At 43.2% G+C, this 16,071-nt stretch overlaps 1 protein-coding gene across 2 annotated transcripts in view; it reads left to right on the plus strand.

Annotated features, from left to right (window-relative positions):
* AGO4 (argonaute RISC component 4) overlaps positions 1-15,386 on the plus strand; it is a 33,102-nt gene extending 17,716 nt beyond the window's left edge. Inside the window, exons 14-18 of one of the 2 annotated variants that reach the window (XM_053920240.2) lie at positions 2,609-2,924; positions 3,067-3,201; positions 8,706-8,807; positions 9,072-9,271; positions 11,535-15,386. In XM_053920240.2, coding sequence (XP_053776215.1) covers positions 2,609-2,924; positions 3,067-3,201; positions 8,706-8,807; positions 9,072-9,271; positions 11,535-11,643 — 862 coding nt within the window. In that variant the 3' untranslated portion in view covers positions 11,644-15,386. The remainder of the gene's footprint in view (positions 1-2,608; positions 2,925-3,066; positions 3,202-8,705; positions 8,808-9,071; positions 9,272-11,534) is intronic. The other variant, XM_053920241.2, reaches the window with a different exon arrangement.
* Positions 15,387-16,071: the final 685 nt, after the last annotated feature.

The raw sequence follows: 16,071 nt of genomic DNA on the forward strand, positions 1-16,071 counted from the left end.
TAGTGTACCCTCATTTCTGACTGGTTATTTTTTTATGGTTCCCATGTCTTTTTTGATGCTCTTGAAGTTCTCACTAAGTTCCCTTAGCATCCTTATAACCAGTGCTCTAAACTCTGCGCCTGGTAGATTGCTGGTCTCCATTTTGTCTAGTTCTTTTTCTGTAATTTTGTTCTGTTTTTTTATATTGTTTTGTCTCCTTATTTTGGCAGCCTCCCTGTATTTGTCTCAAGGTAGAGCTGCTATATCTCCTGGGCTTGGTAGAGTGGCCTAATGTTGTAGGTATCCTATAGGATCATTGATACTGTCTCCCTATTCACCCAGGCTGAGCCCTCCAGGTGTACCCAACACCATGTGGGCTGTGTACACTCTCCTGTTGTAGTTGAACTTTGATTGCTGTTAGAGCATCAATGGGAGGGATTTAGCCCCAGGCACATCACCTACAAGGACTGGTTTTGGCCACCACAGAAAATTAGCTGTGGAGGGGCCCACCCTATGGAGCAGGACTCACTTCAGCGGGGTTCTGGTGCCCACTGAGTCCACCTCCTAAGTGTGCCCCTTGTGGAGGAGGTTTTTTGGTGCTTTAATGTGGTCTGAAGCTGTCCATTGGGCATATTGGCTCTGAGACCTCCAAGGAAGTGAAGTCCAAGTGCAGGAGCACCTGTGTCCTCTCCAGGACCACCTGGCATGAACTACAAAGTGATCAAAGTTGGGTGGGGTAAGATCTAAGGGAATCACCAAGGTGGGGCAAACAGGGTGACCAGGTTGATGGAGATTCAGATATGGCACCAGGCTGCCAGCTCTGTGGGTGAAGGGCTCAGGAAAGGAACAGTGGTCTCTGCCAGTACTTCTATCTGGGAGAAAGATGCCCCTCCAGGTCTCACTCTGATGCCAGACAATTCAGTTCCTCCCCATATGTCCCTGGTTCCTTTTGAGCTGCTGCCCCAGTGGTGGAACTTGGAGGGAATAAGTCTGAGTAAATTGGTGTTTGGGCCTTTTAAGAGAAACTGCCTGGGACTCCAGAAACCCTCAGCCTTACTCAGCCACAATCCCTGCTGATCTTTAGAGCCAGAAATTATGAGAACTTCTCTTCCTGGCACTGGAACCCTGAGCTTCGGGGTCTGGTATACCCCAGGGGTGGACCTCCGCAGCCAAGATATCCCACCTGGTTGTTATCCACCGCATGTGGATGTGGGACCAGCCCTTTCCGCGTCTCTGCCCCTCCCACCAGTCTCAATGTGTTTTTTTCTTATATCCTTAGTTGTAAAACTGTCATTCAACTGGATTATAGGTGGTTCTGAATGATGGTTGTTCTCTTAGTTGTAATGTTGATGTGCTTGTGGAAGGGTCTGAGTACCACGTTTACCTACCCCGCCATCTTGACCAGAAGAAGTCTTGATTGCTGTTTCTTATTTACATGTACATTCCTGTAAGCACTACCCAGGTTAAGACATAGAACATTTCCAGCACTTTATCAAGCTTTCTTATGGCCCCTCCCAATAGGTGACCCCATTATCACTTTAAATCAATTAAAAAAAAAGAAATACAACATAGCCTCTGCCCTCGTGGAATTACCTATTCCTTAGTGCCTATTACATCTTTAGTACCGTTACAAGAGATTTTCTAATTCGGGATGCCTCCTAGGTTATTCTTTAAGAATCCTACTTTTAAGAATTTACCCGAGAAGCACCATGGTATTTTTTCCCTGATTCCCTAGATAGAAAAATCAGGGCCAAATAAATAAATTCATTCTTTCCACAAATATTTATTAAATATCAACTGTGAGCTAGGTGGTGTTCTAGGCGCAAGGAATACAGCACTGCCCTGTGGGGCTTACATTTGTGTGGGTGTGTGTATGTGTGTACAATAAGTAACATAAATAAGTAAAACATGTAGGGTAAGTGATAAGTACTGTAAGTAACAATAAAATAGGGAGGAGATAGACTTAGTTCTCTTTCCTAAGTCTCACATCCTAAAAATAACTGGGGGTTTTGTCCCAGTTCCATATACATTCTGTGGCACTGTGTCCATTGTAAGAAATCCCAGGATCTCGCCCTGGTTGCTATGGTTCAGTTGGTTTGAGTGTCGTCCTGTAAACTGAATGGTCACAGGTTCAATTCCTGGTCAGGGCCTGTGCCAAGATTGTGGGTTCATTCCCTGGTTGGGGCACATACATGAGGCAACCAGTCTGTTTCTCTCTTACATCAATGTTTCTCTCCTTCCCTTCCCCTCTCTCTAAGATCAGTAAGTATATCTTTGAGTGAGGATTAAAGAAAGAAGAAAAGAAAGAAATCCCAGGATCCCAAGAAAGCCTGTTCAGAGAAAATTTTCCCTTTACACATAGAGATTTCATTAAATTTGAGTTGGATCCTCATTTTTAATTCTTCCCTTCCTACTGTTGCAGAAGAACCATGTTGATTTCTGCAGTCAATCCAGATTCACCGTACTGGGGGGCACAGAAACATAGTGGGCCTTAGAGTCCTCTCCCAAAGGGCACAAGTCTTTATTCTCTCTTACAAGATTATATCTGTGATTGTATCTGGTAAGCTTGCCAAACCCAAACATTTTCATCTGTGTATCTGAGTGGCAATGTCTTTTTAAATCTGAGCAGGCCATCAGTGTTCCAGCAGCCTGTCATCTTCCTGGGAGCAGATGTCACGCACCCTCCTGCAGGGGATGGGAAGAAGCCTTCCATTGCTGCTGTCGTTGGCAGCATGGACGGCCACCCCAGCCGGTACTGTGCAACCGTTCGGGTGCAGACTTCCCGCCAGGAGATCTCCCAGGAACTCCTCTATAGTCAGGAAGTAATCCAGGACCTTACTAACATGGTTCGAGAACTGCTGATCCAGTTCTACAAATCCACACGCTTCAAACCCACACGGATCATCTACTACCGTGGAGGGGTGTCCGAGGGACAAATGAAACAGGTATTCTCATTGTCCCATAGTTGCCTTTCGGGGCTTCTGGCTGTCTGACTGAGCCCCCTTTCATTGGCCACTCCAGGTAAATTAGATCTGAGAGATACAAGGTGTGTTCTCAATTAAATGACATTCCATTTGTAACTCCTAGGTAGCTTGGCCAGAACTAATAGCAATTCGAAAGGCATGTATTAGCTTGGAGGAAGATTACCGGCCAGGAATAACCTACATTGTGGTACAGAAAAGACATCACACACGACTCTTCTGTGCAGATAAAACAGAAAGGGTAAGGAAACATAGGATAAGCTTCATTATTGGATACAAGTAAGTGTGTTTTTTAGTGAGCATATATATAATTTTTTTTTCTAAAAGCAGAAGTGCCTAATAATAATTCAGTAAATAAACCAACTAGAGTTAATCTTAGATGGCTAATTCTGAAGGATACAGGTTTCAAGACTGAATAGTTGTCTGGTTTCTAACGCTTTTAGGAGGGAGACCAGGAAAACAGGCCAGGTCCACTAGGGTGATACAGCAGCCTTCATAGGGCACGGTTGTCTGTTTGGACTTTATAGCCATTTGCTACTTTTTGATGCCAGTGCCTTAGGCACAGGTCTAGGGTACAAAGAAGAATTTATCTCCCAAATGATTTTATATCAGTGTAAGGCAGGGGATTCTCAGGGTACAAACTTTGAACACTTATGATGTCACACTTACTAACCATGGGCAGGTTACTTAACGTCTCTAAGCCATAATGTTCTCAACTGTAAAATGTATTAAGAACAATACCTACGTTTCAGGGTTGTTGTAAGGATTACAACATGAATGTTAAATGTTGCAATCCTGAATGGTAAATTAACACATGAATGTTAATCTGCAGTACAGTTCCCAGCACTTCATAAGAGGCATTTTGTGTAATGTATCTATTTATAATCTTATATTTATGTGCAAACCAGGTAAGCACGTGATAGTGGATGACTTTGCTTTTATGATATTTTTATGGCATTACTTCATGTTTTCCAGGTCCTCCCCGATCCACCCCCAGGGAGACCAGTTCTCTCTCTTGTCTAACCATGTAATCTTGTGGGACACTCCCACTATTTTCTAGTACGCCCTTAGTTTTTGCCTCTACTCCAAGTCTGAGCTGTTTCTGTTTTCTAAATCATTTCAGAATAGAGAACTAAGGTCTTCTCCTTGGGGCTGCAGGTCCACAAGTCAGCTCAATTCAAAGTGCTGCCTTCTAAATGGCCCGAACCCTGACTCAGTGGTACTTTTTAGACTCTGCTACAAACAAATTCTCTGAACTCTTGCACAAGCTCTAGGCACAAAATACCCGCCACCCACTACTTAACTGCACTATCACTTTTCCAGCCCTCTGTCAGCTTGCTCTTCATGCAGCTTTGGGGCCTGGATTATCTTTCTGAAACCCCAAGCTACCTCACGGTTTTGCTCTTTCCTATGCCGTGTGACTCCTAACCTTTCAAGACTGACAGTCCCAGTCCTTGGTCGACTTGGCACCCCTCACACATCAACTTCTTCAGTTCTCTGAACATGCCTCCCGCTGATCTCCGGCTCTGAGCCAGTCCACTTGCCCATGTCCTTTGGTTTTACTCTGAGGCTGATAGGAAAAAGTTACTTTTCCCCTGACTGGTGTGGCTCAGTGGATTGAGTGCTGGCCTGCAAACCAAAGGGTCACCAGTTTGATTCCCACTCAGGGCACATGCCTGGGTTGTGGGCCAGGTCCCCAGTTGGGGGCACATGAGAGGCAACCATACGTTGATGTTTCTCTCCCTCTTTTTCTCCCTCCCACCCGCTCTGTCTAAAAATAAATAAATAAAATCTTTAAAGAAAAAAGTCACTTGTTTAATAATGACCTGTATTACAAAGTCATAATAACAAATCTCAGCCAGGTCTTTGAGACTGCAGTTTTTTCACTTGTTTTATTCCCCAGAGCCTCTGTTCCAAATCTTTGTACTCTCCTCAGCCCTCCAGCCCTACCCATGATGCCTTCATTGCCAACAATTTACATCGCCAACAGTAGAACAACCCTCTATTTCCCTCAGAAAACAATCTAGGCAGGCATGAATTTTCTTGGCATCCCTTCCTCCGCTTTCAAATTTAGTTAAATTTTATGTTTCTTATCTCCTTCCTCACATCTCAGAGGCTAATCTCTCCACCTAAGCTTTTTTCCCTTACTTGTGCCTTTGTTCCCACTGCTTTCTGCCTTCTCTAGCGCCTCACTTCATTAATCACCCTTTATTTTCCAAAATTTCCATCTTTCCCATTAGTTGGCCTCTGTCTCCTCGCCCTCTAAAGTGTCTCAACTCTTCCTTAGTCACCCAAATAAGCTTCTCTTCACTCTGCTTCTCTGTCTGTCTGCCTGCCACCTTATCTTTCCTTCCTTTCCTGACCAAACTTTAGGAAGAAAATCACTTGACTTTCTCTCTGTACCTTCTCACGTCCTACTGTGTGCAGTTCTCTGCAGCCTGACTTCGATTGCAATGACCCCACTAAGGTGGCTGTCTTAATGACTGCCCTCTTTGGAATCCAGCGATGCCTTTAGGTTCTCGCTGCCCGCTTTGCAGCACTGACAACGTTCGCCTTCTTTGGCCTCAGCAATGTGACTACTCAGGTTCACCACCCACCTCGTAATCAGGCTTTCTTCGACTCTTCTTCCTCCTCTCTCCATCAAACACGGATGTTTCTTGCCATTTCCCGCTTCTCCTTCTTCTCAACTTCAACTGCCTTTCATCTCACCCACTTCTCTGGATTCACTCGTTTGCTCATAGTTTCCTAAATCTGTATTGCCAGCCCCAAACTTTCCTGTGCAGCTCCCAACTTGTACTTCCGAATATCTACCAGACAACTTTCCTTAGATGCTCTGTAGGCATTGTATCCGTCAAGAGAGGCTAGGCCATGCACAAAAGTCAGAGTGGCTTACAAAGATTTATTTCTTGCTCACATTACACATTCATTGTGACTGTCTGCAGCAGCTGTGACCCTGCTGTCCTCCCTTTCGAACCTAGGCTGACAAAGAAACATCTATCTGGAACATCGCCAGTTATTGTTGCAGAGGGGCAAAAAGATACAGGACAAGCCAAGTGCTGGCTCTTAAAGCTTCTGCCCAGAAGTAACACATTTCAGGCCATGTTTTATCTGCCAGCGCACGTTACATGGCCACTCCTGAGTTAATTGGGTGGGGAAGTGTAATCCTCCTCTAGGGAGGGGCACGGGGATACTTGGCACACATGATACAATTTGCCACAGGCATTTCAAGCAAAACACGTCTAAACCTTTTCCTTGCTGTGTTATCCTCATCCAAAACCTGTTCCTCCCCCATCTTCTTTTTCTTCTATTACTTGGCATTAGTGTGTATTAAGTGAGCCAAACTAGAAATTTAAGAGTTGTCTTTAAATTCTTCTCCTCCTTTCCTGTCCCCCCAAATCCAGTTAGTCAAAGAGTCTTCTGTTCCCCCCTGAAATCTCTGGTCTCAAGCTTCCTCCTGTGTATTCCCTCTACCCTAGGCAGAAGTATTCTGTTTTGCAGGAGACTCCTAGGGGTCTCCCTGTCTCCATTCCTCCACAAATGCGCCCTCTGCCTGCTCTCAAGGCTAGGTTTCTATGTTACAGATCGGATCCTGCCACTCCACTGGTCAAAAATCTGCACGTGTCCCCACTGCCTACCGAATGCTTCCCTGTGCTGGTCAGTGTTGTCCCAAGTAGTCAGAATGTAACACTTTGGTTTCATCTTTCAGCATGCCCTCATAGAGCTTCCCTTTCCCGTGTACTTTGTGTGTTTTTATCCCTAGAATGATCATATCCATCCCACCCCCATTTTGTTTCCCATTTGTAAAAAAATTAAAGCATAATATAGATACAGTAAAATTTGCCCTCTTGAGTGTACTGTTGTGCAAGTTTTGACAAACGCATGTAGTTGTAGAGCTGTGGCCTCAGGAAAGACATAGAGCAGTCACACACTCAGATTCTCTCATGCCCTTTCATACTCAGTCCTTTCCCGTACTACAGCCCCCGGCAACCACGGGTATGGATTCTCTCCCTGGAGGTTTGTTTTTTCCAGAGTGTCATAGAGATGGATTCCCATAGCTTTTGAGCCTGGCTTCTTTTACTTAGCGTAACGCACTTGACATTCACGCGAATTTTTGTGTGTATCAGTAGTTTGTTCCTTTCTACTGCTGAGTAGTGTTTCATGGTATGGAGGAACCACACTTTATTTGCCCAGTCCTGCCTGGAGGGGATATTTGGAGAGTTTCCTGTTTTTATCCCATCCTCCCCCTTTCAACCGCTGCATTTAAGGTATGACCCCACTGTTTCCTCCCACCAGCTTTTCCCAGTGCCTTCCAAAGGGCCCTGATCGCACTTCTTTGCAGTTCATTGTATATAGTTTCCATGACAGGCAGGAAGGCACGTTCATCAGCTCTCTCTGTGCCTCTGACTCTCTTCCCCAGCATCTGCACAGCCCTGCACATGGGTGCTCAAGCAATAATTGCAGAATGGAACATGCCTGGATCCCCTTTGTCCCAGGGCATCGCTTCTTCAGGTTCTCAATTATAGATTCCAAGAGATTTTTTTAAAAAGAGATTCTATGGTCCAATAGGTTTGGGAAATGCTATATACTCCATCTCCCTCTTAAAAATTATACCTTATTAAGTAAAGGTTCTGAGAAGCTGTATGATGGAAAAGCCTTTTTAAAATTTGGCTTACCTCAGTATTTCACAAATTTGTTTGACCATAAAACACCCAGATACATCCTGCAGGACTAATATTCCTAAAGAACACATACATTTTGGGAAACAGTGCTGGAACTATTTTTAACTCAGTTACATCTCCTCCTGTTCTGCTAGGAACCCAAGTTCACACCTGAATTTGATGGAGTGAGACTTTTCTGTACTCGTAGATGTTCTTGTATGCATTGGTGTGTGGTCCTCAGCTGAAGGTAACAACAGGTAGAGTGGAGCCAGATAAACTCCCGTCAAATTTGTGCCTAGATGCTCGTGTGGAACTCTGCTGTACAGCAGAAAAGGATGAAAATTGACCAGATAGCAAGATTTAATTTCTTTCCTTGTAAGTGCGTTTCCGAAGGTCTCCTTCTGCTTTTCTAAAAGCTTGCTTTTAGAGTTTCAGCCACAGAAGAACTTCAGAACTTTTTAAGTGGAAGAGATCATCGCCTGATTTTGTAGCTGATGGGACTGCGGCCCAAAGATAGCATGCTGTGTCCGATGTCCGTATTTGCAAGGCGAGACCTAGAGCTGAAACTCTGGCTTCCTGATTCTCATTTCGGGGCGCTCTTCCTGCGAACGCACGTGCCAGTGTCTTTTTTTGTTGACTCCCTGAAAATATTAGCTCTGTTGGACCAGTTCAAAGATTTCTTCATCTTAACTTTTACTGCAAGCTGCAGATTTTTTAAAATTCCAAGTAAGGATTAAAAGTGATTTTCCTCAAGAAGCTTCCCCATCTTAAATGTCTTTTTTATTTTTCTTTCTGTGAACAGACCAATGTTTCATCTGTACATAGAGGACTAAAATGTAGCCCAAAAGCACTGGTAGAATAATTCTTTGTCTGGATTTCCCTAGGGAAACCATGTAGTATACTTGTTTGAGAAAATAGTTAAGGATGAAATGGTTAGGCTGAGGGAAAGTTATAGAAAGTTCAACATCTTGAATTGAACTGTTTACTGGAGCAGCTTACTAACTTGTTACCAATTAACAAAAAAGAGAAATGGCCTGAGCTCACTTTGACACACTGGCGACTAATTATACTTTTTTTGTTTTGGAAGGTGGGGAAAAGTGGCAATGTACCAGCAGGCACCACCGTGGACAGCACCATCACACATCCCTCTGAGTTTGACTTTTACCTCTGCAGTCATGCAGGAATTCAGGTAATTTGGAAGCTGGTCCAGATCTTTGACTTGATAGGGAGATGCTTGCAAATTCAGCAACTAGCTTGAATGGACTTGTTATACACTGGGATGTGCATAACTTAGTTAATGCTTGTATCCTAGGACTGTTATCTTTTGGTCTAGGTATCTGTTGGTAAGTGTGCCAGGCAAGGATACTTCTGAGTTTAAAGAGTAGATTTCAATCCTTCTCTGTGGTAGTCACCCCATGTCAGAACTACATTAATCATAAAACTCTCTCTCCAGGGAACCAGCCGTCCTTCACATTACCAGGTCTTGTGGGACGACAACTGCTTCACCGCAGATGAGCTCCAGCTACTGACGTACCAGCTATGTCACACCTATGTGCGGTGTACGCGCTCAGTCTCTATTCCAGCGCCTGCATATTATGCCCGCCTTGTAGCATTCAGAGCAAGGTATCACCTGGTGGATAAAGATCATGACAGGCAAGTTTCTCAGGCACGAGAAAATCTCTGTGTTAAGCGGGATGTTAAAAAAAAAAAAAGAGCTGCTACAGAAAACTTTTTGGAGGAGTTACTCTTCCTTTTACGGTTTCAATTGCAAGCAGTGACTAAAATTACATGTGCCTTTGAGAACTTATTAGGTGACTTTTGGTCCAAGAAGTGCTCGGGCCTGTTTATACTTACTTGTATGGTGTGTCTAAAGCCTGCCCAAGGAAAGTGGTCTGATTTGGGGTTGCCTGTGGTTTCCCCCATAGAGCCAAGTGCATTTGAGTTTCGCTCTGGTCCTGAGCAGCCTCAGAAGGAGGCCAGCACAGTACCCTGACTCCAATCAGCAGAGTCACAGGCCTGTGGATTCCAGTGCGTACAAGCGAAAGTCTTGACCTGTTCACTTGGCTTTCAGCGCAACCTGGAAGAATACACTAGCGTGAACCTGGGTGTGAGTGTGTGGGAGAGGAGGTGTGCCCTACCACTCTCACCCCCAGATAGGGATCTCAAGAGAATCAGACTGAGCTACTATTAAATAACTAAACAAGCTCTCTGCAGTCATTTTCTTTTCCAAATGACCATCTGTGAAGTGCAGCAGTTTCTGGGCTCTTCCCCAAGTCTCAATTCAGCTGCTAAATACCATTAAATAGTAGACATTCCACTGCAAAATCTATTTCTGTAAGGGATGGAAATACATTATTACGGAAAATGCCCAGCTGTGACTTCGTACCTTCCTTTCTGTAGTATACATTCATACGTTCAACACATTTGTTAGATATTAACGTTGTGCCCAGCACGGTCCTAAGTACTAAAAATACTAAGATGAGGAAGACATGTTTCCTGGGACGTTGTTTCAGTATGGGCAGGTAAAACAGCACAGGTAAAACAGAACTGGCAATCAACTCAAAGCAGGATAGGTGACTGTGCAGAGGGACATCCGGGGAAAGGCTGTTTGAGAAGATTTTGTAGCTGGCTGGGAAGGATTTGGCTCTGCAAGGAAGAGAAAAGGATTTTCCAGGCAGAGGGAACAATGGACACAAAGAAGAGAAAGCAAGTGACATGTTTGGACAATAGCTAGTTTTCTTTGGCTGGAACATATGAAAGGGGACTAGCAGGCATGAAGTTAGCAAAGTATGTTAGGGCAAGATTGTCTTTGTTAAATGTAAAAAGCTATTCCTGGCATAAAATAGATAGTACTTAAGAGTTAATTGGGTGTGAGTGGGTGAGAGAAGTCAGAAGAGGGATGGTGACTTACAATTTACCAAGCCCTTTATAGCACTTGGTGCCCTTAAGAAGTTTGTTCAGAAATCATTATTGCTACCCTCAAAGACCAGAGTTCACAGGAGTGGTTACTTGTCCGAGGTCACATAGCTAGTGAGGGGAAGACAAGAAGAAACGGGTGGCCCGCCCTGGCTGGTGTAGCTCAGTGGATTGAGTGCCGGCCTGTGAACCAAAGGGTTGCCGGTTTGATTCCCGGTCGGGGCACGTGCCTGGGTTGTGGGCTAGGTCCCCGGTGGGGCTGGCTCACAAGAGGCAACCACACATCGATATTTCTCTCCCTCTCTTCCCCTCTCTCTAAAAATAAATAAATAAAATCTTTAAAAAAAAAAAAAAAGGAACGGGTGGCCTGATAACATTTACTGAGTGACTACTATGCTCCAGCCCCATGCTAGGCACATAACTCCATTCATTCATTCCACGAATGGTTCCTGAGACTGCACCGTGTGCCGGACAGGAGCGGTGTTGTGGTGAGTAAGACAGACAAAGTTGCTGCTTTCTTGGAGTTTATGTCCTAAAGGGGAAATAAATAATTACCCAATTCAGAGTTTAATTTTGATTGCATTTCTTTCAAGTGAAAGAAAAGTGGAGTCTTCTGTGGAAGTATGTTCCAGGTGGCTCTGGCCTGAACTTTGGAGTCAGGGAAGAGTTCTTTGGGGGAAATGACATTTGACTGAAGCCTAAAGGCCAGTAGGTATTAACCAGAAATCCTTATGAAAGGACTAGAAATCCTGATGGAGGCACCGTTGAGGATTTGGGTCTTTGCAGATATTATTTGATTACTACAACAAACAAGTTGTATTGCATTTTTCAGTTCAACGAACGGATGTGTAGAGAGACATTACGAATGTTTAAGAAACCACACCTGGAGCCTAAGGTCTTGAATCCAGTACTATTCATGCTATTTGAAACATGTGAAGTTTGACGTGGTCTTTTGTTACATCTGGTTTTTTTTTATTTTTTTGCTTTATTCTCTTTACAGTGCAGAAGGCAGTCATGTGTCAGGACAGAGCAATGGCCGAGATCCTCAGGCCTTGGCTAAAGCAGTGCAGATCCACCATGATACCCAGCACACAATGTATTTTGCCTGAGAGTCTCAGAAGAACTCCACCCATGTGGCACCCCATGCAGCCTCAAAATGTTTCAAATGCCTCCTGCCTCTAGAGAGAGCCAAGTGGACTTCAGTTCATCCTCTACCAGCAGCTCGGAATAGTTGCACTGAATTAATACTTTGCAGCACTGTCTGATGCATCAACAAAATTGAGCCATTTTTTAAAAGTAGTAGATGTCCATAGATTGTCTTTTCTGATGCACTGGACTGAATTTTTACCTCAACATGCAAAGGCTGATCAGCCTGAACTTTCTAAAGGACTTTACAAGAAAGGTTTCTATGGAATATTTTGCTAGCTGTGGTGTTCACTGCATCCCTCTAGTCTTATACGAGAAGATTGTTCCTTTTTTCTGTATTCATCGAGTGGGATGTAGGCGTCCGTGGAAGAGAAAAACCAAACAATCTACTTCAGTTTAGTGTAACTTTAATTATGTGGGTCCATAGACTTCTTAATGGGGATTTATGACTTTGCCACTGTATATGCCTTTAACGAGCATTAATTTTTTGAAAGTTTTACAGAGTTTTATTAGTTTTACTACTTTATCTTATTGATCTCTACAGTCTTGTGCTGGTGCAAGTACAGGCTGCCCGGCAATTGCACTATATTCGGCTCCAGATTTAAACAGGCAGTTCTCTTATTTGGTCGAGTCTTGTGAATGTGTAACACAGATGCAATGCATGTCGCAATGACAGATAACACTGCCGTGGTAAAAAGTACTCATGTTCTCCCCCTCTTTGAAAACAGTTAGCTTTTAGTATTTTTCAGAGTTTTCAAAAGTGCCCATTTTATGCTGCTGTGTGGTTTATCAGATCTAAGTGATTTTTAAACTTTTCTCATAGAAAGTTAACTTTGGCAATAAACATTTTTTAAGGTCCCTTCACTCCATTTCCCCCACCCCCGACAATGAGTTTTCTAGATGAAATTTTGGTATGATTTTATCAGCTATTTCTTATAAATCATAATCTGGCAATTCCTGAAATCAGTCAGAAAAGACATATATTTCCATGCCTTTTTAAAGAATTGGGTTTTTTTTTACCTGTTTTATAGTCATTGTTGGTGTCCTGTCACTTTGTTTTAAAATAAGCTAGAACCAGGATGCTTCCTTACTGGATAGGCATTGCCAGTCTTTAAGGTACATTGAGTGATGCTGCAACTTGCAAAAATATACCAGCATTTACATTTTCCTGGGAAGCAAGGTTGCTTACACAATTACTTACTCGCAGTGCAAATGTCGTGCTTCTCTTTGAACCTGAAATGTACTTGGTGAGGTTTCCTTCCTTTTCAGTAAAGTCAAACTCCATAGAAAGGTTAATTTTTTTTTCTTAGTAGATTCTGGATTCCGTTCACAGGGAGCCAGGATTCATTTCTTGTCCAGACGAAGGGAGTTGATATAAAGCAAGCATCAGTTACAATGTAGGGAAAAACTATTTTGTATTTAGTTTAGATAATACTTTGTGAGTGGACAACAGTTACATAGAGTCTTGCTGGTTCCAGCCAGTGTTGCCGAGCCCAGATTTCACTGACCTGTAGTTGTCCATCCTGGAACCTCAGGAGTGAGAGCTGGAAAAGGTGGGTAAGAGACCCAGAGCCACACTCCGCATGGATGAGGAAAGTGCTGGGAGAAGAGATACATACAACGTGGTAAACCGAATTTGCCGCCTCTGTCTGGAAATGCTGGATCTGATGACGAAGGGTGTTTGCGTGAACTCATCAGCCGGTCCAAATCTTTTAAACTAGCCTTCTCAAAATCCCAGCAATATAAAGCCCTGTTGTTCTTCAGTCTTTTAAACTAGCTTGTAAATACATTGAAGTTTACATTTCTATATGCTGTTGATCAGCGGCACCACCAGTGTTTGCTGGGACTGGTCTCTGAGAGTTTTAGTATGATGTGTACTGAGTTCTGTAGTTCAGTAAGATGGGTGCAGACATCCTTATTCTCTGCATATAGTGAGATGAAAGAAAGCAAGCTCTGTAATCGAGGCACAACGTAGTGAAGAGATGGCAGATGTTAATTTCTTAAGATTTTCCTTTTTTTCAAATACCTCACTTGGATACTACAAATCAGGACATGTTGGTGAGGGGTTGGCTACTGCTTTTATTCACACCTGTTCAGGGAGAGCACAGAAAATACCCTTCCGCATGGCCACCCTGGACCCAAGAGGAGGAAAAACAAGCTTTTTTTAGGAGGAGGACTCACTGGAGTCCAGGATGTGAAGAACTCTTGGTGGCTGGCTGGCTGGCTGGCTGGCTGGCCAGTGGGCACCACACCTGCCCTTGAGTGCCTCGGGCTTGCTTGTTCAAAACGCACAGAAGAAGCGTCACTTCTCACCATCTCCTGGCATGAATTGAGCAGGGAGCAAGGCGGAGTGCCTGGAAGCCCTGATTCACTTGCCTGCAGTTGGGCTGTACGCTCGACCTTGAACTCTACAGTTTGTATGACCTCGGTCACTCCTAGTACACTGGGGCAAATGACTGTGGTGGTGGAGGAAAAGCCGGGAGGCCTATTTTTATAGGAAAACAGTACCTTTAAGGGTGCAACACTGTCGTTTTGGAGGAAAGGAAAGAAATATGGAAGAACTAGGATTATTGGGGGGATAAAACTTGCTGAAGGGTGAATCTTTAAAAAGTAATCACTGCAGAATCAGAGTTGCAGCAATACTATTGCTAGCAAGTCTGAATGCGTAGTTTTAATTGGGCCTGACAATTTGAATTTGTAACCCTCTGGACTGACTGAATTGTTATGCATGTGTCAATCAATGGGAGGTGTGCATTCACTAGAAGTAGGTTTAGGATGCTTGGTTTTTAAAAATGCAGCCTGTTTAGGCACTGTCATGTAGTGTGAAAGATTTCAATGTAGCAATGCTAAAGAGTAACTATTTAGGGACAAGGTGCGGGGACATTAAGAGAGTGGTGAAGATCCAAATGTTGAACCGGTTATGTTTTGTTGTTAGTTAGCTGTTGAACCCTGAGCAATTTATAAAGAGAACTAGCTGGCTTAACACAGCTAGTTGAGGCAGGTGGAATATATTCATTCTTACTGTAAATTCTATGTGCTGCTTCCAAAGGTGATGATTTACAAGCGGACATATTCTATATGGTCTGTATTTTAGAACCTGGTGCCCAGCCTATATCAGAGCTTAGCTACCTGGCTCAACTACCTACCCTTCTGGTGGGAATCAGTAATCCACTGTTGAACGAGGCTCACCCTCTCCACCCTGCCCTAGCGACCCTTTGTTGGATGTGCTGTAAGGTTTTCTTGCTCAATAGCAAGGTGGTAACTCTGCTTTCATTTTAAGAAAGTGGAGGCTGAGGGCATTGTATCAATACGGCTTCAACTCCAAGGATTTTTCCTTGTAAAATTAAAGGGAAGATCTTGTTATTGATTAATCATTTTCTTATCCCTTGCTATTGACATATTCATGCTCTTTCTATGTCTAGTGACTGAAAATGTTTGCATTTGTTCATTTGACTAATGGTGTAATTTTTGTTTCTATATTGTTAGACCTGTAATGTTTTAAAATGTATTTTATTAAATTTGGACTGGATGTATATCTCTAGCAATACGAGGTACTTTCTAAACTAAGGGAGGGTGATATCCCCATGTTGAGGTAAGATGATGGTTGTTTAAATTTTGCGATTTTTTTTTTTTGGCCTGCAGGGATATTTTGTGTTCATGTGTCCAAAAAAGAATAAATTGGCATTCACGTGCCAAAAGTTGTTTTTCTTGTCAATTGTCTAATAAATATGGCGTATACTGTTATGGCAATACACACGGTTGCTTTTTAAAAACAATTTCCTCAATTTAAGAAATTCGAGAAAGAATAACATGGGAAAACTTAGTGGTTTAAACTCCTGGGTCTCCTTATTTTTAGAAATTGTATTTGGGAATTTTGGAAGAGCTTCCCACATGTCACCTATGAAAACTTTTACAAGGTTCATCAGGGTTCTGGGTACAGCTCTTAATGAGAAGATCTATTAAAGTGATGTTTTGAGAAAAATCTGCAGTTTCCAGAGAGCAGTATGGCCACACACTTTATAAGACTGACTTTGGACGAGGAGGTGCCCAAGTTCACCCACCCTGGGGCTATCCAATCTTATGTCTTAAAAAAATATATCACCAGCAAAGCCCTTTTGTTAAGTAATGGCAGGGATAACTCAGAGATTTGCACACCATGGCCTTTATCATCTGGGAATTTATAGTTTACCAGAGGGGCAAATCCTGTGTCCGCTAGCTTGACTACAAGAAATTGTTTTTTCCATCAGCACAGAATCCCCCTCTCCATATTTATCTGGTATCAAAAATGTATCATGAACCCATGCCAAGTTCTGCCTGGGTGCTAGGAACACAGACGAATAAAAACAACTCTTCAAAGAATTCATTGTAATATGGCACGAGTTGGGGAGGAA

This window comes from Desmodus rotundus, chromosome 3, assembly GCF_022682495.2.
Source record: "Desmodus rotundus isolate HL8 chromosome 3, HLdesRot8A.1, whole genome shotgun sequence".
NCBI lineage: Eukaryota > Metazoa > Chordata > Mammalia > Chiroptera > Phyllostomidae > Desmodus > Desmodus rotundus.